Consider the following 24174-nt stretch of genomic DNA (forward strand, 5'->3'; position numbering starts at 1 on the left):
ACCCCGAGACATCTGCATGTACCAGAATATCCCGGAGATTACGACCACGGGTATAACAGGTGAGGGGCCTCAGATCTTTGAAGCCAGGGAGACTAGTATCAGTTTTTAAGATCGGCCACAATGCCCTACTGGCAATGGGTACTACCATACTAGAAGTATCATACCGTGTAATGAAAGGAAACACTTTATCTCTAGCTTTTTTGGTAGGTACCAATAAATTGGCCCTATCCAATTTGAGAGCCCTCTCTTTAGATGCCAACAATTTATTCAATGTATACCCCCGACAATGGAATTTCTCGACAATTAAGTCCAATTCAGCATGGATCTTATTTGGGTCACTACAGATTCGCCGGGCACGAACCATCTGCGAATAAGGCAACCCATTTTTGAGTGGAGGAGGGTGGTGACTACTGGCTAATAAAAGAGTATTTCTATCCGTTGGCTTACGGAATACTCCAGTTGAAATCACACCATGTTTGAGAGACACTGTGACGTCGAGGAAATCAATAGCTGTCGCACTGCATTTATGCGTAAATTTGATCGGTGTATCAGCATTGTTGATCTCCTCCATCATAGTCAAAAACAATTCCTCACCACCATTCCACAACATAAACAGGTCATCAATGTATCTACAGAACGTCCGGATGTGCTGGCCAAATCGATGTTTAAAAAACAGCTCATTTTCAAAATTGAACATGAAAACATTGGCATACGCCGGAGCTACCGCTGCTCCCATAGCACACCCGGACGTCTGTAGATACATTTGACCATCAAACAAAAAGTAATTTTTAGTTAGGACTAACCTAAGTAATTCCAAATACAGTGGAATATCACATTCAAAATCATTCAAATTGCCGAGAAACTCTTGCATGGCCGATAACCCCAAGTTGTGTGGAATGGATGTGTATAAGCTTGACACATCCATTACACACATTATAGTGTGCTCCTGAATATCCTCAGCTGCAGCAAGACAATTCAGAAAACTTGTGGTGTCTTTAAGAAAAGTAGGCTGTACAGTAATATGGGGCTGTATTAACATATCCAAATACTGTGACACCGGTTGGTACAAGCTCCCCCTGGCAGAGATAATAGGTCTGCCAGGGGGGTTCAGATGGTCTTTATGCACTTTTGGCAATGTGTACAATACCGGTATCACAGGATCCATCACCTTCAAAGCTGTCGCACATTTCAAATCCAATAGCCCACTAGTTACAGCATGATCAATCACAGAAACTAATTCTTGTTGGTATACCTTAGTTGGATCATGAGATAGTTTACAATATACATTTTGATCGGCTAATTGCCGATAAACCTCCATACGATATGCTGAGATATCTTGTATCACTATCCCGCCCCCCTTATCGGCAGGGCGGATAGTGATACTGGTATCTTTGCTGAGCAAATTAAGGGCATTTTGCTCAGCCTTTGAAAGATTATGGTGCACAGGATGTTCAGCTGCATTAAAACGAACCATAGAATCATTAAGCAAACGTGTATACGATTTAATGGAGGCATTAGAACTAGTGGGATCAAACTTAGACAACTTCTGGCGGCGAATAAATGCATTTTTAATGCTAGAGTCAGTGGTGTCAACAGCATTTTGGAAATGTTCCTTAAGCCTCAAATTCCTACCAAGGCGATGTAGATTACATTGCCACTCAAAGTCATCATGGGACGTCGTCGGGATAAACGACAGGCCTTTGGCCAAGACCTGTCTTTCAATGTCAGATAAAGGTCTTGTAGACAAATTATAAATTAGATCTTCTTTTGGTCTGCTACTCTTGAAGATTCTCTCATTTTGACCCCCTCTCCGGGTCCTTTGGCGGAACGACCTCCTCTTTTGCGGGTATTCAACCCTAAAGGGGGCCTTGCTGCTGTATTATCATCCGACTCTGGCCAACCAAAGTCGCTGTCACTTTGAGAAGAAGCCCGCTGTTGTTCACGATTATCCCTGCGATTACGCCATTGTTGGGGATTCCTGGGTCTGTAGTTACGTCTCGGGGTGACACCCCCTGACACCCAGCGGTAAACAGTATTATACTCGTAATCCTGCTGCACAGTGTGTAATTTTGTTTTCTTGAACTTAATCAAGTCAGCTTTATATAGGTCACATTGAGCTTGTAGTTTTTTCCACAATGCATCATGCTCATGGTTACTTAGAGTCGGTGCATGTGTGACTTTAAAAGTCTCTAACTTCTCCCTTGTAGCTTTAAGCTCCCGGCCAGCATGTTCAATAACCAATAGCATTAGGGCTAATCCGCATTTATTTAACACGGCGACCCACCTGCGGCAGAATTCAGGGCTAGAGCGACCCAGCGTGGGCACATTATGTTAATACAGCCCCATATTACTGTACAGCCTACTTTTCTTAAAGACACCACAAGTTTTCTGAATTGTCTTGCTGCAGCTGAGGATATTCAGGAGCACACTATAATGTGTGTAATGGATGTGTCAAGCTTATACACATCCATTCCACACAACTTGGGGTTATCGGCCATGCAAGAGTTTCTCGGCAATTTGAATGATTTTGAATGTGATATTCCACTGTATTTGGAATTACTTAGGTTAGTCCTAACTAAAAATTACTTTTTGTTTGATGGTCAAATGTATCTACAGACGTCCGGGTGTGCTATGGGAGCAGCGGTAGCTCCGGCGTATGCCAATGTTTTCATGTTCAATTTTGAAAATGAGCTGTTTTTTAAACATCGATTTGGCCAGCACATCCGGACGTTCTGTAGATACATTGATGACCTGTTTATGTTGTGGAATGGTGGTGAGGAATTGTTTTTGACTATGATGGAGGAGATCAACAATGCTGATACACCGATCAAATTTACGCATAAATGCAGTGCGACAGCTATTGATTTCCTCGACGTCACAGTGTCTCTCAAACATGGTGTGATTTCAACTGGAGTATTCCGTAAGCCAACGGATAGAAATACTCTTTTATTAGCCAGTAGTCACCACCCTCCTCCACTCAAAAATGGGTTGCCTTATTCGCAGATGGTTCGTGCCCGGCGAATCTGTAGTGACCCAAATAAGATCCATGCTGAATTGGACTTAATTGTCGAGAAATTCCATTGTCGGGGGTATACATTGAATAAATTGTTGGCATCTAAAGAGAGGGCTCTCAAATTGGATAGGGCCAATTTATTGGTACCTACCAAAAAAGCTAGAGATAAAGTGTTTCCTTTCATTACACGGTATGATACTTCTAGTATGGTAGTACCCATTGCCAGTAGGGCATTGTGGCCGATCTTAAAAACTGATACTAGTCTCCCTGGCTTCAAAGATCTGAGGCCCCTCACCTGTTATACCCGTGGTCGTAATCTCCGGGATATTCTGGTACATGCAGATGTCTCGGGGTTTGGGACAACCCCCCCCAATACAGTTTTCAAAAAATCTGGATGCTATAAATGCCCAAAATGTGCTACCTGTAAATTTTTGATTACAGCCGATTCCTTTAAGCATCCCCATAGTTCCCAGGTTTTTCGTATTAAACATGTCTTGACCTGTGACACTCAATTCGTTGTATACGCGGTCATCTGTCCCTGTGGACTATATTATATTGGGATGACTTCTAGGAAGTTTAAGGAAAGGATGGCCATGCACAGGTCATCCATCAAGTCTGCTTTGGCAGGCAAGAAGGCTGACCAACCTGTGGCAATCCACTTCAGAGATCATAGTCATCCACAGGAGTCGTTGAGATATATAATCATTGATCACGTTCCACCATCTAACAGAGGTGGTAACCGTATGAAGAAATTGTTGAAGTTAGAGGCTAATTGGATCTATCGTTTAGATACAGTTGCCCCTAGGGGCCTCAACGAAAGGATCGTTTGGAGCTCTTTCATGTGATATATTCCAGATCTATATGCTCCTTTCCATGCCGGTTATATATTGTATGTGCTTTGTCTAAACTGACAGTATGTTCTGTGTATGTATGACTAGTGGGGGAGGGGCCGACACTCCGAGGACTCATTGGTGTGAGCAGTGATGCCTTTGTGATGTGTCCGCCCACCCCTCACTATCATCTTTGATTATATGTATGTGTATGTCGACTTCCCCGGTGGTGAGAGACCCATGGGTTGTTGCTGTTTTATTATTTGCATTAAAAATGTGGTTATATTGTTTTCATTGTTGTCAGTCTGCTGCCCCAGAGCTCCATGAATGAATGCGCTGATGTAGGTTGCCGTGGCGACGCGTCCATGAGTGTGAGGCATGGTATGCGCCGTCACTGGCGCTTACTGATGACGTATCGCATGTGAGCAACGCATCTTCATCCAGCCGTGCGCTGTGTACATGGGTTACCATGGTGACGCTGACGTAGGTGAGAGCGGTCGACGTCATCATTGGGCACCAGTGACACAGGTGCGCGTGCTGTGGATGTCTGAGCGGAGGGGAGGAGACGGCGCCAAATTACCTACTCTATTTAAGGTATGTGATTTATGTACATTGTATCTGCATCCCTCTTGAGAAAGGGGTAGTGACCCCGAAACGAGCCGTTGAGGCTGATGATGCAATAAAGAAAACTACTTTTTACCGCAGTGCCGTGTTGTCTCCTGGTTCCTGGGATTCTTGCATGCTATATATATATATATATATATATATATATATATATATGTAGTAAAGAAGACAAGTCCCTTACTTCTGGTACAACTCGCCCTAGAACACATATATTCCTTCAAATTTTTTCTTTAGCAGAAGCGCTCAGCACACAACACTACACAACCAGTTACTGCATCACTTAACTTTTCCTTAGCAAAATACAGAAACTAAATGCTGGTAAAAAAAGGTCTTTTTTCCTATGTGCATATGTTGTGGCTTTTCTGATCTTACTATCTTACCATGCTCTGCAGGATCTTCAGTGCTTCATCCTTTCCACCGAGCTGTCTTTGGGAAGCCTCAAGTTCCACTGTTAGGAGTTCTACTTCCTGGAGGGTGAGAAAACAGAGTGGGAATCATCATAAATTACTTGTGGAGGTATTTTATGGTTAGTACTGCTACTATTTTGGGTACTTGTGTATTATCTGGGCGCCCACGATTTACATCGTAGGCATTGTACAATTAAATATCGGTTGTATCGCATCGCATGCGATACGATGCAACCCGATTTTTAATTGTACAGGCACCCTGATGGGTGATTCCTATGTTAAATGCACCCCCAGACCTGATTTTTAATTGTACAGCCACCCTGATGGGTGATTACCATGTTAAATGACCCCCCATTGTTAATGCCACCCCCACTATCAACGCCAACCCAAAGCATGGCGTGTCCTCCGATCTTTTCATACCCCCACTAGCCACGTCAGCGTGGAGTTGATTTCATATAGTGTGGCGAGCACAGCGAGCCACCGTTCCCGAAGCGTGGCGAGCTCCACGAGGGAACACGTAATACGAGCCCGAAGCGTGGCGAGGGGACATGGATTACTTTACATGTATTCCACGTCCGCTCGCCACGCTTCGGGCTGGTATTACACGTCCCCTTGTGGGGCTCGCTGTGCTCGACACGCTTCGGGCTCGCTGCACTCGCGACACTATCTAAAATCGACTCGGCGCCGACGCGGCTAGTGGGGGTATGAAAAGGTCGGAGGACGCATACCGCTGCCCCTCGCGGGCTCGCCAAGCTTCGGGATGGCATGGATAGTGGCCTGGTTGTGGGCCTTGGGGACACATTCACACTACCAATATCAATCATCTGACACAGTAATGACAACAGGTGTTAACAAAGAACTGTATTCATTTTTAGAAGATAATGATTAAATAGGATAGAACAATAAATATCATGAAAAAACAACAATAAAAATGGCAATGACAGGCCAATAAAAATGAGAGTAAATACAACATGAATCACAATAACAAATAAAAAATATAGAAAAGTCAATTTGATTTAGGTAGCAGTGTTAATGCATGCAAGATGCGGTCAAATGGTTGGTCTCCTGCAAGGCATTTCCTCCACACAAATTCTTGCATGTATGATTCTAGGTTCTGGCGAGCAGTACCTCGATGGCGCTTGTTTCGCCATTTCGCACATCCCCAAAGTCGCTCAATATTCTGTGTGGGAGCTCCACTGTCAGGATCGACAAACTTATATCGATGGTTAACCCGCGCATGCTGGTATCCAGTGCGTTCAAGTTCCTGTGTGCTGTAAGCACACCAGCAGTCACTAAATATAGTTGTGTCGGGCTCAATATTCGCAATTATTGCTGCCATGAGGGTGGTTGCGTCCCGTTGCGGCACAGGGGTCATGAAACATTGTCCCGTCTCTCTCGAAATTCCTCCAAAAACCCACTGTTGGGGTAATACTCGCCCCACATTGCTCTTTTATGCACAGCTTCATTGGGTGTCCATTGCTGCATGTTGCCGTCACTGGCAGCAGATTACGGTCCTGTAAAAACCGCACAGCATCCTCCTCACTCTGCAGCAGGCTGAACAGGCTCACAGAAGATGCTGAAGATGCAGCCATCATCAAATCGATTAAATCCAATCCAAAACACCTCACAATCACAGCAGCTCTCCAATACACTTCTTATCACCTCACAAAATCACCTCAGAGTGAAATTCTGCCAGATGTGCCAGAAGGCGAGATGACAATTGGGCGGGAAGGGTTAAATCACATCGCATCGTATGCCATACAATGGTATACAATGCTATACGATTTCAGTTGTACAAGCACTCCCGTTCATTTCACGGGGAAATCGGCTGCATCGCATACCACTCAATAGGGCATGCAATGGTATACGATGGGCACAAGTACCCTATTTTATAAGATAATACACAAGTACCCTATTTTGTACTAGTAATAGCAATAGCCCAAGTACCTTTTTATTGGTCTGTAAGAGATGGAGTTACACCTGTTTGCTAAATCAAAAACCACATATGAATAATGATGGTAAAATACATTTACTAATGATAACCTGACACAGTAGATACTTACCTCACCACTTATTACAGACAGCTGAGGATCCTTACATGATTTATCATCTAAGGCATCTTAAAGAGGTTTAACAGTGGAGACTACAAAGAGTGTAACCTCTGCAAAAATCACTGCTTTTTACTCCTGTGTATGCAGCCAATAGTCCACCCAGCGCCTAATGCAGATTAAAGTGCCAAACTTCAGTCACTCACTGACATAACCTGTCCGATACCCTTCCCTCCTCTTACAGAGCAACCTGCTTAAAATTGGCTAAAGAAACCATGATGTCATATCAACCAAAGTATAAACATGCTCCTTATGTCTTTTATATCATCCAGATTAGTAATCCACAGTGTCTAATACCCCTTTTATACCCAAATCCAGGATCTGGCCCTGCATTTGGAACACGGATCCAAGGCAGGTCGGATCTGGGATTTGCACTGTTTACACTGCGTTGCCTACCCGCAATATAAACGGAGAGGCGCTTTGAGGTGACATCATCCCCAAGCGCTGGGACCACCGATCGTCGTGCTGGGGCCACGACCCAGCACCAAGGTAAACTGCTGGGCTGCCCCTTACTTCCCCGTTGTTTTAAACGGGAGCTGGGTCCGCAGCCGGGTGAGTTGTGCACCGCTCTGCCGGCTGCTGCTGTGCTGGCTGTTATATCGCGGGGCTCGCTGCTCCCGTGTCTGGGCAACAGAGGCTGCTAAAAGTGCTCCTGATAGGATAACCCACCACGTGGACCCGCTGCAGTGCTTACGTGTCTGATGGCAGGATCACTAGAGGCTGCTGCCAGTGCTCCTGACATTTTAAACAATTTTCCATCAGTCTCCCTGTCACTCACTGCTGATCATCACTCTCTATGTTTTTACCCACTCTTGGTCACTTTCTGCCTTTCCCTGTTACCCACTGCTTCTTCCTGTCAGTCACCCCCTGTTTGTCATCCTTTTTTCTCTGCAACACCCCCTGCCTCTCTCTATCCATCTCTACCTCCCTCATCCACTATCCTGTAATGGTGTGCATTACGGCGTGTGGCATAATGTGTACTTGGCTTTGTGGCATGTGGTATAATATGTAATAGGTGTGTGACATGTGTAATGGGCATTATGGTGTAACTTTTTGGCGTGCACGGTCCATATTTTTTTAGTTTTTCTGGCTCCTACACTTTCATCCTGGCTCCTAGATTTAAAAACAAATTGTCGAGCCCTGCACTAGATCATCCTGGGTCTGCAATGGTATCTTTTATTGTAAAAGGCAAAAACAATTGGCTTTAACTTTAAAAGTAATTGCTGCTTTGATTCTAGTGGCTATCTCGCCAGAATCGCGCCAACACCTGCAAATCAGAGGTGCTTTCATTTAGTAAATCTACTGTCTGGGGTACATTCCCTTTAATAGTGACAGGATGTTCCCTACTTTTCAAGGTCATCCAGACCTGAAACAGCAGCACTTTCCTTGGTGCTTCTTTGAACGCTCGCTCAGCCTTGGACATTAGTTGCTGGTGCCCAGAGCCAGGTAGTGTGACCTACAAATACTGTAGGTATCAAAGATTTCTAGGTGAGCCATTAATCACCATCCACCCAATTGGTCAATAAAGGAAATGGTACATGGTCTAAATAAATCATGCGCCAGAGCATTTACAGGCACTAGTTCCGATTCCAAGGCAAACAGAAGTGTCTTATTGTGTGAACAAATGTATAAATCTTTTTTAGTTGGACTTCAACACAAACAAATTCAAATCTCCAGGGATCAAATCTGATTGGTGCATGGAAGGGTTTTTAATCTTACAAGAAATGTAAATGCAGATAAAAGATTTCCTCACATTAACAGAGGCTAGGTAATGTCACTCATCCCCATTACGCTGGCCTTGGGGAACATGCTCCCACATGTGCTGTACTATTTTTCTTTATGTTTCGTTCAATGTTATGTTCATATATTAAATGCTTTGTCCACCTATTGTATATGATGTATATTTGTTTCTCTTGTTTCAAATAAAAACGGTTTCAATTAACAATGTCTAGCCGCTGTGAATGGAGAGACATTTCTTTTATAACCCAGCAGTGTAAGAACAAAATACACAGACAATGTCAATAGTTGCCCCTACCATTGTCTCAGTGTGCAGTCTTTAGCACTAGGAACCTGTAGAACTGGTTAAGTAGAACATGGGATTCCAGTAGAATACAGCACATCATAAGTTAAGAAGGCACACCGTAACCCATAGCAACACTTATTTTTTCTCACAAAGCATGGAGGTGCTCAAGAAAATTAGAGAAGATTGCTTATCATATTAAATGGTAAAGTGCGCAGCAAGACATCCCGCTGATGTCCACTGGCACATCACAGACACATACCTCCCAACAGTCCCGATTTCAGCGGGACAGTCCCGATTATGAGGGCCTGTCCCGCTGTCCCACCCGCGGGCGGCAGTGTCCCGCGGTGAGGGGGGGCTGTTGGGAGTCCCCCCTGTCGGCTGCTAAGCAGCGGGGAATAAACGCTGTGCGCATGCGCACAGCGTCTATTCCCGCAGCCAGGGGGCTGAGGGCATGGCTAGAGGCTCACAGAGCCTCTGGGTCATGCCCCCATAGCGGCAAAATGGGGGCGTGGCCTCGCGGGAGAGCCACGAGTATAGGCCACGCCCCCGAAATTAGGCCACACCCCCCAAATTTCCGGTCACCGCACTGCTAGCCGATTATGTTAGTACATTTGCGCTAGCATCCTGGCGGGGGCGGCGATGTATGTTAATACATCCCGCCCTTAAAGCGATTATCAGCAAAGTTCAGAGCTATTAAGACTCCATATTAAGTGCACTTACCTCTGTTAGGTCTTGAAGACGCTGCCGCAGATCTTCATTTGAGATCTCTGAGCTTGCATCTGCATATAATACAAAAACAGCAATGAGAATATACTGTATAGACCTGGAAAATGGTTCCTATTACTAACAGCAAAGTGCAGTGAGGCTAGTGGCTAGTGGCTGGGGAGGCATTGACTAGTTAAGAGTATGTGCGCAAACAAACACACACACACACACACACACACAACTTATTGGGAACTTTGACTATAAAATGCATTAATACATACTGATATTTATAACTTAGAACTATCTTCTTTGTATTATTCTTATAATTATTATAGACAAAACCTTGGAGAATACTGCCTCTCCTGGCTACCATGACTGCATGTCTTTGATTACTAATAGGTAATGGATATGTTATCTTACAAAATGACATGTAAATGACCAGTTATATGGTTCTCGCACAGTCCCTTGACCCTGCGGGGCCTTCAATGTAACACTGCATGACCCTTGTACACCTGAAGACCATAATAAAGACACAATCTAAAAAGTGCTCTACTCCATGTAGAAGCTGGGCGGCTGACCAGAAAACAGTATATGAAGACAGTATTATTTGAGGCGAATACACAAGTTTAATTAAATAAAGCACACAGGTACAAACATACAGAATTAGCTTTGTGTGTGTGTGGGGGGGGGTTCTAATGTTACGGTATTGCATTCAAGTATAATACACCATATCAATATAAAAAAAGAAAAAACAGTTGCCATTGGGTGTGAGGAAATCTTTGTTCAAAAGCTGTTTGGTTAGCAAAGAAAAGTCATCTACGATTTAACATATTTCATATGGCTCATATAAAATAGTATAAATCAAGCACGATACTGTACTGCGTCATTGAAGCAGTAAAAAAAGAAAAAGTCAATGGTTGGCTAAATAAAGGGCTTCATCTTGGAGATTTGCCTTACAGAACACGTATTTGCAGAAAAAGCATGCAGAATATATTATATAAGATATATATATATAATGAAGTTGTCATTTTTGCTTGTTTCAGCATCATGCAAACGCTCCTGTATGTTTTTGCATGCCATTTCCACCATTGGATAGCTTAGACACCTGGGAAGAAACTGAGGTATGCATTATCTTGAGGTGATATCGGAGAGAGAAGCAATACAGGAAAAACCAGACGCTTTGCACTCGGTGCGTGCAGTGTGCAGGCTCCTCAGGTCCAAAATTACTATATGTATATACATTTATGGGGAGAAATATACTTGTAGGAACGGTTTATGAACAATCGCGGCAAGTTTCTTTTTTCTCGGAAGACATACATGCCAGCGAATTAGTGTGCAAACTCTAAAGATTGCTTTAGGGTATACAGTAGCAACGAAAAATCATATATGACCAAATGATACAATATCACTCGGTCATTCAGAAGATTGCATGTTGTGTAAACTCAATTGGGCTAGTTCTGGGCTCAAGGGAAATCATTGGCGGTCACTCTAGTACAGCCTTTTAAAACCACTGTGCCATAGCACACTAGTGTGCTTTGAGCTGTTCTCCAGTGTGCCCCCAGATCTAGAGATGTCAACACCAGTTTACAGCCACCACCACTAGTTTATTGGTTTTTATTCATTGGTCTCTTCATGCTCCAGTACTGTCTCTGTATCCTGGGAATACCTTCACCTGAGGGACCGCTGATGATCTGTGTTCTACCTACCCGAATGGGTGATATGCTTTTTATCTTCTTTTAAATTGTGAGTGTATCAATAAATTGATCCAACTTTTAAGCTACAGGATTGCACTATTGTATTTTTCATTGAGCCCATTTAGTTTTGATCAGTCGTCCAGATCTGCTATCAAAGACCTGTTACATGCGCTTTTTGATCTCTTTCATGTGAGTGGCCTGTGAAAATTAAAAACATTGGAAGTTTCTTACAGTATTGCACTATGGTTTTTGTGTTCCGAGTTTTTCAGATATTAGTTTCTGACCCTCTTGTTACCAAAGATACCTAAAGGTGCAAGCCTATAATCTACTTATCACCATTGGTGGACAGCAGCTGTTGGAGCTCCCTCTTTCACATCGATAGTGTCAGTCCAGGTGCCCGGTGACTGCATAGAACATGTTTTTGATAGTCCGTGGGCCTTTTCTCTTTCCCTAGCTCTAAAGAAAGCAATTGGCAGTGTGGGGTGCTGGTGGCAGCAGAATGTAAATGCCGCTTCTTTCCTCACTCCATCCGGTGTTCTTCTTCACTTGCGGGTGCCTGATGGTGACGCCGCCGGAGAAGTTTGACGTCACCATCGGGCGCCCATAAGCACCAAAGAACACCGGACGGAGTGAGTGAAGAAGCGGCATTACATTCTGCTGCCGCCAGCACCCCACACCTCCAATGGCTTTCTTTAGATGTAAGGAAAGAGACCAGGCCCACAGACTATCAAAAACAACTCTAGAAGAGTTGTAAACATTGTTTAACTAATTCATTTTTTCCCTTACAGGTGCTCCTTTTTCTTTCTTATCTTTCTGTCTTTTTTAACACATTTTTTACATTTTAAAGCTCATCTTATTTTTTGTTATAGCCTGTTTTTTATTGAGTTGCTTCTTTCACTTATAGCACAGTGCATATCTTCTTTTATATTTGAATAGGACATAGGAATAGTATTCAGAGAAGACGGGAAACAGGGAGCTAGGTGAGAAGCTGCTTGGGTGTCTTTTGTGATACTGTTTCCGACCAGACAACGGCGCTGAGCACTGTGTCAGCCGCTGCTCGGCCCTGCCCCCGGCAACCCGCCTCTGCCCCGGCAACCCAGCGTGTCACAACCTGGCGCCGCTGACTGTAATACAACAGCCGAGGGGCTGTGAGAGGAGGAGGCACGGCCGAGCAGAGGGAGCCGGGCAGCGCTGAAGCTAGCTGATTTCAGTGTTACATAGTTACATAGTCGTTAAGGCTGAATAAAGACTTGCGTCCATTGAGTTCAACCTTGGTTTTATTAGCTTATCCCTTGTTATATGTAGTGTATACTGATAGACAGATTATGATTCTTATTTGTACCCCTGGATGTTTTTAACCAATAAATGTTTGTCCAACCTTATTTTAAACATATTTATTGTGTCAGCCGACACCACTTCACCAGGAAGAGTTACATAGGGGTTTATTCTTGTGTCAGCCGACACCACTTCACCAGGAAGAGTTACATAGGGGTTTATTCTAGTTCATTCTTTCTGACAAAATCCTTCTTAGATGGACAAAACCATGTGCACTGCAGGGGGGCAGATGTAACATGTGCAGAGAGAATTAGATTTGGGTGAGTTTTTTTGTTTCTGTGCAGGGTAAATACTGACTGCATGATTTTACACTGCAATATAGATCTCACTTTGAAGAAAAATCACCCAAATCTAATTCTCTCTGCACAAGTAACATCTGCCCCACCTGCAGTGCACATGGATTTGTCCATCTAAGAAGGATTTTGTCAGAAAGAATGAACTAGAATAACCCCCATAGTTTGGCTGCCCTGACCGTGAAAGGTGTTTTCCTTCTAAGGGAACGACATCTTATTTCTTCTAATCTAAACTCGTGCCCACGTGTCCTAGAGTCCTTCCTTGCAGTAAAAAGGGTGCTTGACAGTTCCTTATATTGGCCCCTGATATATTAGTACATGTTAAGCATGTCCCCCTTTAAACATCTCTTCTCTTAAGTTTGTTTGTATTTTGTGCTGTAAAAGGCTAATGCAAGCACTTTTAGTCTTATTAGGAGAAAAGTGCTATATAAATAACTATTATTCTTATTATTATTCTCTAGTGCAAACAATCCCAATTTGCTCAATCTGTACTCATAGCTTAAATTCTCTATTCCTTTTATTAGCTTTGTTGCTCTTCTTTGGATTTTTTCCAGTTCAATTAGATGTGATCAGCTCAGCGGTGCTGCCCGACGCTAAGCAGTGGCAATCCCGAGAATTTTCCGGGTTTGCCAGTCTGGGCACTAAAGCATTGCCCGGGAAAATTCTCGGGATTACCAATGAAGGGGTTAAACTCTACCCCCTGGGGCGCTACACACTGAAAACAATTGGCATAAGGTCTCTCCTGTGTTCTGCCGCAGATGAGCCTGGCACAGGCTGTCCTGTGTTCATCTGGGGGTCCATGTGTTTTCTATTTTTTTGTGTTCTGTGGGGGAACAATGCAATTGATTTTTTTCATGTTTGTAACCTGTGAGGACCAGTGTGATTGTTATTTTCATATAGGGGCCAATGGGTTTGTCTGTGGGGTCCAATGTGTTTTTCCCTTTAGGGGCTCTGATAGTATGCCTTGGCAATTTTAAAATATTGTTTGTGCGCCTTTCGTTGAAAAGGCTGAAAGTCTGTGCTTCATTCAATCCTGCAGGTTTACCCTTCTTTGCTGCAGTTCCACCCTTGTTCTTCATGTACCCACTTTTGTAGCTGAGGGTTGGGGCTTTCCAACGAGCCCAGCCCGGTGTCTCTAGCCCCCTGGGAACCGGAGATACTGCCAGGCACATCTGGAACGTTTTCCGTATAGGATAACATGGGACCCGCTAATTCCGACCCCCACCCAGTTCAACGGCTGTCAGTGCCCCCTTCGGCATCACTGAAGCTCGAGGTTGATCTCAGTCTAACCCAAATCGCTGGGCCTTCAATCTGATACCAGGCTGGATCACAATTGGGTTAATTAGTTCCAGGGATATTGAGGTTAAACCGTTTTTTTTTTCATTTCTTAAATGTAATTTCATGACTGTTTATGTTCTTTGAGGGCAGATTTCTCTGGAACCAAACAGCCCAGTTTCACGGGACCAAAATCATTCGAAGCCAACTCAAAAGTTCTCATGTAAATGGGTCAGTTGGTTCCGAAGATATAGCTGGTTGGTTAAAGGGGGGTAGGGAGAGGGAAGTGGTTGTCTCTCCCCCTCACACCAGAAAATGCAGGGACTAGGATGGTGTATAAGGGGTCAGCCTGGGAATGTCCCTGCATGATCCTGGGACCATATTCCTGGGTAAATCCCTGCATTTTCTGTTGTGAAAGGGGTATTATTTCAAACAGCCGTGACCTGCAGTGCTCTGAATACAGCCGGGCAGCCCCCTGCTCTCTGCCCAGCTGTCAATGACTGTCACCCCTGCAGCTTCCACTCCAATTCTTCTCACCGCTTTCACCTCAGCCCGCCCCCCCTTTAATCATGTGGTGCCGGCACCCGGCGTGCTCCCCCGACGTCACGCACAACAACAGCGCACACAATATTTCAAATGTCCACTCGGCTAGAGGGGACACCAGGAGGGGAGTGGGAGCGTGCTCTGCGCTGCACTCTGCTCCTCTCACCATAGAAGCAGCTGCACCGCTCTCCATCTCTCCCTGCAGCAGCAGCAGCGAAGGCTCATATAAAAATTTACAGTAAGTGGCACTTTTGGGGGCATTGCTTAAGGGACGCTACAAGTGGCAGTATGTGGGGGCATTACGCATAATGTGTGGCTTAATATACAAGGGGCATTACGGTGTGCAGCATCATGTGTAAGCAGCATTATGTGTGTAGCATCATGTGTAAGGGACATTATGTGTGCAGCATCATGTGTAATGGGTACTATGGTGCGCGGCATCATGTGTAATGGGTACTATGGTGTGCGTTTTCATATGTAATGGGTACTATGGTGTGCGGCATCATGTGTAATGGGTACTATGGTGCCATCAAGCAAGAACCCCCTAGCAATGAGCATGTAGGTAAGCAGCACTTATGTGGCAAATATGTAATGGGCATTACGGTTTGTTATATAGTATGTAATGGGCATCATGATGTGTGGCACAATGTGTAATGGGCATTACGGCGTGTGGCTTTATGTGTAATGGGTATTACGGAGTTTGCTAAAATGTGTAATGGGCATTACTGTGTATGGTCTTTTTGTGATGCCACGCCTCCTTCCCATGAGGCCACGCACCCATTTTGCCGCGCAGCTACGCCGCGCAAAGGTACCCCTGCTATTATGTCTAGATCTGGGACCACCCATTACCATAATTCTAGATTCGCCTATGCCCACTTTCCTACATTATAATCACATCATTGCGATTATCATACAAATACCCACATGCAAACAATTATAATTCCTTATTTAGCAGCGTCTTACCAATGCTGTTCTCTCTGCACCGCGTGTAGCCCTCTGTGCCAGGTTTGATAGCACTCCTGTCATCAGGAACACTGCGCTTCTGAACGTGGTGTCTTGTGGTTGAAACTTCTTCTCCTTTCCTAACAAGATGATAGTGACCGTGGGAATCAGATCCTTTTCTCAGCTTGAATGTTTTTGCCACTGTTCCTTCAGCTTCAAGATCCTCATAGAGACCACCAGGCTTTCTCCCAAAACCCTCCCCTAAGTCTCCTCCTGCCATGAAGTCTTCTCCCTCATCCGAGAGGCAGTCATGCTCATTGGTCAAAACGTCACACATGGTCAGAAAGTCCTGCCTATAAGGCTGAAACACATAGTCAATAACATTAGAATGTATTGGCATTTATGGAATAAAGCCTTAAGCACAGGTTTCAGCTCAGCTGTTAAAATGGCCAAAGAGCAATGTAATTGTACAGTAGAATTTCCAATATCAATAATCATCATTACTAGATTGTAAGCTCCTCCGAGTAGGGCCATCTTCCCTCCTGTTGTCAAAGCCCACTTCTCTTCACATGTCACTCACAGCTCTACTATACTCCAACACTCAGTGACCATCTTTGTATGCATACTCATCTCCATCATTGGCCTCAAGCCTCTAGTTGTATGTTGATTGAGTCCTCACTACTTACATTTAAGCTGTAATGTGTATTGATCTGTGGCGCTCTTTATTTGTACTGTATTTTTGTTATTTATTCAATGTTATGCCAAGCTTTGTCTCCCTGTATTGTTCCTTTGTACGGCGCTGCGAAACACTTGTGGCGCCTTATAAATAAAATTATAATAATAATCACACAGATATAAATATATATATATATATATATGAAAAAATGCAGAATCTGCGCAAAATCTCACTAAAATAAAAATCAGCTGAAAGTCTGTCCGACAATTAGTATCGTAGTGCAGCTCACTTCAAATGAGGCTAGTCAGGCCTCAGAGACAGTAGAATTGTGAAAAGAAAAAGAAGGAGCGCACAATAGAGCCACAAGTTAAAGATTTTACTGAAAAAATCTGTGTAAACGCTCATACAAAACAATATAAATAGCCAGCATGAGAAGTATAATCCCCGACAATTAAATGCACGCTGTAGGTACGGGATCCGGGGACACCAGGTATTCCGTCCAGAGTGTATAGCGGCAATGGCGTTCTCTGACGTATCAGAGCTCCTGTGCTGATTCGGTACTTGTGAGTTATCTGGACGCCCGATTTTTTGATTGTATGCCTTAAGTTAAGGCATACAATCAGATGCGATGCGATGCGATATCGCATCGCATCGCATCGCATCGCATGCGACCATCGGATGCGATGACCCGATTTTTCCATAGGAATCAATGTTAAAATGATTCCTATGGAAAAAGGGGTCCTTTTCATACCCCTACTATCCAAGTGGGCATGGAGTTGGATATAAACCTGTGGCGAGCGTAGCGAGCCACCGAGCCCGAAGCGTGGCGAGCGAAGCGAGCCCCGCGAGGGGACGGTATTCCGTGTCCCCTCGCGGGGCTCGCTACGCTCGCCACGCTTCGGGCTCGGTGGCTCGCTACGCTCGCCACAGGTTTATATCCAACTCCATGCCCACTTGGATAGTAGGGGTATGAAAAGGACCCCTTTTTCCCATTGAATTCCATGTTAAAATGGACTCAGTCCATTTTAACATTGATTCCTATGGAAAAATCGGGTCATCGCATCGCATCGCATCCGATGGTCGCATGCAATGCGATGCGATGTGCCCGATCCGACCCGATTTAGAAATCGGGCGTCCGGATAACTCACAAGTACCGCTGATTCTTACCTGTCCGCTGCTGCCGTGCTGAGAACGCTGCCACTGCCGCCGTCGCTGATCCATCTTGGTCGGAGAGACTGGAGTCCCCAGGTCCCGTGCCTTCAGCATGGTGTGCCGTGTATGCTGTCACTGTGTACACTTTGGTCGGAAGTTGCTGGAATCCCCAGATCCCGTGCCACACGCATCTCTTCATTCAGAGAACGCCATTGCCGCTATACACTCTGGACGGAATACCTGGTGTCCCCGGATCCCGTACCTACAGCGTGCATTTAATTGTCGGTGATTATACTTCTCATGCTGGCTATTTATATTGTTTTGTATGAGCGTTTACACAGATTTTTTCAGTAAAATCTTTAACTTGTGGCTCTATTGTGCGCTCCTTCTTTTTCTTTTCACATATATATATATATATATATATATATATATATATATATATATATATATATATATACACACACATACTGTACATACATACATACAACTACTCCTCACCTCTATGAGGTTAAGTACTGCCAGTGACTTGATGAATCAAAATACAAATTTGTGTGCCAAAATATATCATAACAGAAAGTGAAAGCTATTTTTGCAGGGACACCGACCTGTTTCAAACTTGCTGGATATGGAGAGAGGGAGTGGCGAAGACAGAGTTTGAAGGTAGGAGCACATTGGAACTGGGGGGTGGGGTGGAGCATTTGTGGAGCGTTTGTGGGCTAAAAACGGTCAAAGCTTAAAATGATAGTACAGTGCAAAAGCCATAATTTTACAGGCTTTTAACTAGTAAAATATAGTTACTTTACTAACATAAACATCAGAGAAGCTGTAAGGCATGCCCTAAAATGTGCCACTGGAATCTGTGGGGTTGAGGAGTATGGATTGAGTAGCTGGTGTGGTACAAGAACATCCATTAGCTATTGGATCTCTTCCAGACTTATTCTTGTTTAGGTGAATTTTTTGGTACTTGTGTAGTTTCACGGCGCCGGCATGGCGCCGTGCGTCTGAGTCCCCATGCTATGACTACAGACACCGTCACTACTTAAAAAAAAAAAATCCTATTGTAAGCAATCCCTGTTATTAATCCACATTCTTGCCGTTTGTGGTCTTCATTTAAGTAAGCTGAACCAATGCAGTAATCACACACACACACACACACACACACACACACACACACACACACACACACACACACACACACACACACACACACACACACACACCAAAGATATAGGAAGGTGAATCAGATAAGAGGTGTTAAATCTGCCTAGCATCAAGCAGTGTTAACAACAGTTAACACTCACAATCATGAAGAGTAAATCAGGATACACACTTGTTCGATCCCTGGATGATCAGGTAAACACTCCTGATAACCAGGCTGTGTGTTTATCAAACTGTGATTGACTTTGACCCATAGGTATGGGGGAAGCATATGGGGTGGTGGAAGCAGATGGGGTTAGCAGCTCTTTCTATGAGGATCAGGAGGTCACATGTGCAGCATGTCCTGGTCCTGACCAATGCAGGAGCTTTGTAAGCCGTTTATCAGTTGATGCTCCTGCATCGGCATGGCATACACACCTATTCAATCCAACAGCCATTTACCTGATATCGTGAGACCTGGCCGACGAATTGTTTAGGTGTGTATTCAGCTTAAAACATCACTAACACACACACACAAAAAAATAATAATCAAAGCTGGGCAGATATAGCACCTCTCTTAAGCTGCCCATACACTAGCCGATTTTGGTCCGATTTCGTCCGGATCTGGCCGAAATCGGACCAAAATCGGCTAGTTTTGATGCCCCCTCAGATCCGATGCGTGGTCCCGTGCGCATTGGATCTGCGTCGGGTGGTCGGACCTGCTGCACGTCCGATCACCCGACTTGGGACCTAGTCTGTAGTGGTAGTGGGGCGGCGGGGTGGACGGCAAGTGCAGGGTCCGGGGCGGCTCTGCAGAAACACTGCGCTGGTCAGCGGTGGCAGTGTTTTGAAAACAATTCAAATGATAGGCCTGCCGCTGATTGGCTGAGGGAGAGAGCGCTCCCAGCCAATCATCAACGAGGTCGCTGATTGGTTGAGAGCGCATCCTCTCTCAGCGGCCAGCCTATAGTTTGAATTGTTTTCAAAACACTGCCGCCGCTGACCGCACGGTCTCCGCAGTGACCATCCAGCCGGACACTGTGGAGACTCCTGCCTGCCCTGGACCCCATCCAGCTCGGACTCCAGACCCCCTGCAGCTCCCCGGGAATTTACATGGGATAAATCGCATGCAATTTATCCCATGTGAAAAATGGCACATCAAGTGCCAAATCATGAGTGAGTGATAGAACATGCACAGTTCCGTTTAGAGCAATACCAATGCAGAGATTAGGAACACCTGTCTGGGCTCTCGCCTGTCCTGTGTGCAGGGGATCTGACAGATGTACCAATTCCCAGCGATTAATATCCAGCATGCTGAATATTAATCTCCTAATCGCCTGGCAGGGCCAGTGTTGTCACCGGAGAACACTGGCCTTTACCCATCGCTCAGCACACAGCACTGACACAACTCTGAGTGTTCTGTGTGGCTAGGCCCCTTTACTCCCACTTGTGTTGCTAATCTGAGATCCCCTGCACACAGGGGAATCGGTACATCTGTCAGAATGAATTTAGGACTACAGTCATTAGGTCGACCCCATTAGGTCGACTGGCTGGAAGGTCGACATAGGCCAATGTCGACATGACTTAAGGTCGAATTTGCATAAAGGTCGACCTGAGGAAGGTCGACTGGTCATAAGGTCGACATGGGGTTTTCACTGTTTTTTTATCCGAATGTCGACACAGTCAACATGGACACAGTTGGCAATGAGAATCGGACCCTTGCATCGCTATGCATCGGCACGGTGGCTCCCTTCGCTCGCCACAGCTTTAATAACCTCCTCCACGCCCTAGTGGATGGTAGGGCATGAAATACCGCCTGTCGGCACATGTTGGCTCAAAAAACAGTGAAAAATCTCATGTCGACCTTATGACCAGTCGACCTTCCTCATGTCGACATTTATGCAAATTCGACCTTAAGTCATGTCGACCTTGGCCCATGTCGACCTTAAGTCAGGTCGACCTTCCTGCCAGTCGACCTAGTGGGGTCGACCTAATGACTGTTGACCTAAGTTCATTCTAATAGATGACCGCTTCCCAATCGCTGGGCCATAGCAATGTGCAGGGCTGTGCATTGCTATCGCTATGCCCCTATACACAGAGCGATGTAGATCAGATCACTTAGAAAATGCCCCTGAATCGCTACGTTTTAGGCCTCATAAGGTCACATAACTCAGCATTGTTCATAATAAATAATGTTTATCAAATAGAAAGTTACTGCTCATTATTCCAAGTACAACTACATTGTCATTGTTAAGCCGAGCAGTTTGATTGTCCATAGTCCAAAACACATGTGATGTCACAGAACTATCAGGGACCACTCCAACCCCTACACCTTTACACAGAAACTGATGACCTCCAAAACATGTGGTGCGGGGGGATGAAAAGTGAGCAGACCTACAGATGTGATTTGTAAAGCTAATGGGAAGCAATAATGTAACAAGCTCTGAAAAATGTGAACCTAAAACCATAGAAGTATAAGTCCATACTTATATGTATGTTGTCAGGCAGCCTATTAATGAGTGAATAGAAAATTCCAACAACTGAAAGTCAGAAAAGAGCAGCCACTCGCACCCATGCTCCAATGAAGGTCATAGAGGATTGATTTCTTTTTATGGATGGCCATAGTTGCCATCGATAGTGTTAAACTATGCAATGAATGACCATTGATATTTTTACCTATCGATGGTCATCCATTTTGTTTGACTGATTTGCCTGTAGGCCAATCAACACATGGGGGCAGGGCTTCGCAGTGTCAGGGGCGGGGTCCCGGGACTTTGAAAAACAAAAGCAAAACGGTACTTGTTTCCTAGCACGGCGCCCAAATCGCATCGCATAACGCATAGTACTAGCATGCGATGCAATGCGATTTTCACTAATGAATGTTCTTAAATTATTTACGCTACATTAATCAAATTTATTAAGTAAATTAGTTATTAGTCAACACATGTCTTCATTACTGTGTCAGCTGTATGAATGTGCAGGTGTGAATGTGTTCCTAAAGCACCAGCACTATCCACGCCACCCTGAAGCATGGCGAGCCTCGCGACAGGGCGGCGGAATGCGTCCTCCAACCTTTCCATAACCCCACTATCCACGTCGGCGTGGAGTTGATTTTATATAGTTTAGAGTGAGTATATATAGTGTAGAGGATTACTTTACATGTATTAATGTCCGCTCCCCTCGCTGTGCTCGCCACACTATATAAAATCAACTCCACGCCGACGTGGATAGTGAGGGTATGAAAAGGTCGGAGGACACATTCCGCTGCGCTCGCCACGCTTCGGGATGGCGTGGATACAGGGGGTGACGCAAAACAATGCCAGAGGTGCTTACGATTGTAAGCTCCCCTCACATGTAATCACATCAAGCACCCATCACATCTCATGGCATGGGTGCTTGTACAATGAAATATCGCATCGCATTTGGTGCCATGCCATCCTATGCGATATTTCATTGTATAAGCACTCCTGTGCACTTAATATAAACATCACTTCGCGCAGCACTATACACGGTACGTGATGCGATGCGATTTTCCTACGCAGAATAGCCCATTAAGCTATTTGCTTAGTGGGCGCCGTGCTAGGAAACAAGTACCAGCAAAACATCTGTTCTCATGTGCCAATGATGGAGGGAAACAATCTGGTTCTCCCCCAATCAATGGCAAAAATATTCGACATCGGCTATAAACCATCAATGATTTTGAATAATACATGGTCATCCCTATTTCTTTTTTGATATTGGATCCTTTTTTTTTTTAATGGAATATGTCACCAGAGTTTATTCATCATTAAATGCACTGTCACCTTTAATTAATTCCTCTCATTGTTTTCCTAAAATTGACCTAATATTAGTCAGTGCCACATGAAGGAGAGTATTTGTCAAAGCAGGAAGAGTATACAAATTGTGAGAAATAAAGTACTAGCCAGCATTGGCTATACAATGAACAGGTTGTATCTGAAAAATGGCAGTTGGGTGCCGATTCGTTGGTATTTTATCACTTACAAGTTTATGACTCTGCAAGGTTTGATAAATACCTTACAAATAATAATTGACAATCCAGTATAATAGCATGTAACTAACAAGATTTTAAACACATATGAGGACTGTGTACTGTACACTCCCATCAGTGTGGACACAGGGTGGGTGAGATGGGGATCCCCATCGTCCTTACTTCTGGCTTACTACTAAACACAATTTATTTAATTAACTCTTCACTGAATATACAGCAGGTTGTTGTGCATCATACTTAACCCTTTGCTGGCAGCACTCTCCCCCCCCTACTGTGTCCTGTCGGTAAAGTTGCTGCTGTGTGATACAGAAACCTCGGGTGCATTGTGTGGGACTTTGTGTGTACAGGAAAGGACCGCTCCCAGATACAACTGATAATAAGCCCTGCACAGGAGATACGGTATGCAGTGCACACAGACCCAGGCGACTACCCCCACTGATGCCACAGTCACCTCAAATCCTGAGATCGGATACATCATTGTTTTTATATTATAATGCATGTGTCTCTATACTCCCCTGTGGAACCATAAGAAGAATAGTAAATACACATTCACCCAGACAGTGTGGGTTCTCACCAGTAATAGTTGTGGTCTCTTTTGTCTGGGTTGTCGGGATCCTCTTCTCCTATGGTGTCTGTTTGTTGTCGGGCTCCTACTCTGCTGAAGGTTCTAATCCTTCCTCACAGCTCGCTCAGCCAGTGATTTCCTGCTGCAGACAGACGTGGCCTTCCCCCACCCGTGTCACATGTGACATCTGAATGAGGGAGAGTCCCAGGCTCTGCCTCTCACCTGGCTGTGTACCTGCCCTATACAAGTTATTTATTTATTAGCAGGTTCTTATATAGCGCACACACATATTACACAGCACCGTACAGAGAATATTTGAACAGTCACATCAGTCCCTGTCCCAGTGGAGCTTACCATCTAATTTCCAAACACACACAGAGTATCCGGGGTAAACCCATGCAAGCACGGGGAGAATATACAAACTCCGCACAGTTAGAGCAGGGCTGCCGACTCTCCCGGAATTTCCGTGAGACTCCCGAAATCCTGGGACATCTCACGGACTCCCGGAAGAGGGCCCCTTTCTCCCGCAGCTGCTGCTTTGCGTCCCCTATTTGTATACTGCGCATGCGCGATGACGCCACTGACGTCACACGATGAAGCCGCGCCATACACATTGCGGCAATAATAGTACCTGCAGGCTGAGGAGAGGGGACCTCCCCCGTCTCCGCGTACGGCACACAGGCCCTTATTCTGATTGACGCGTACTTTTCCGCATACTTTCGGATCGCGTCTTTACGGCGTCTGCGCATGCGTGGAGAACGCAACGCGCATGTGCCACGCCTTGACTCCGTACCTGTTCGGGCAAATCCCGTACAAAACTGTTCACCGCAATCAGTCGGGAAA

At 44.9% G+C, this 24174-nt stretch overlaps 1 protein-coding gene across 1 annotated transcript in view; it reads right to left on the bottom strand.

Moving 5' to 3' along the window:
• Positions 1-23523, bottom strand: part of CCDC125 (coiled-coil domain containing 125) — a 42650-nt gene extending 19127 nt beyond the window's left edge. Inside the window, exons 1-4 of the mRNA XM_083151868.1 lie at positions 23341-23523; positions 15814-16153; positions 9726-9784; positions 4848-4934 (exon numbers count right to left, since the gene is read on the bottom strand). Of these exons, the coding sequence (XP_083007994.1) occupies positions 4848-4934; positions 9726-9784; positions 15814-16129 (462 nt within the window). The 5' untranslated portion in view covers positions 16130-16153; positions 23341-23523. The remainder of the gene's footprint in view (positions 1-4847; positions 4935-9725; positions 9785-15813; positions 16154-23340) is intronic.
• Positions 23524-24174: the final 651 nt, after the last annotated feature.

Source organism: Crinia signifera, chromosome 1 (assembly GCF_055691185.1).
Source record: "Crinia signifera chromosome 1, ASM5569118v1, whole genome shotgun sequence".
In the NCBI taxonomy this organism is placed as follows: domain Eukaryota; kingdom Metazoa; phylum Chordata; class Amphibia; order Anura; family Myobatrachidae; genus Crinia; species Crinia signifera.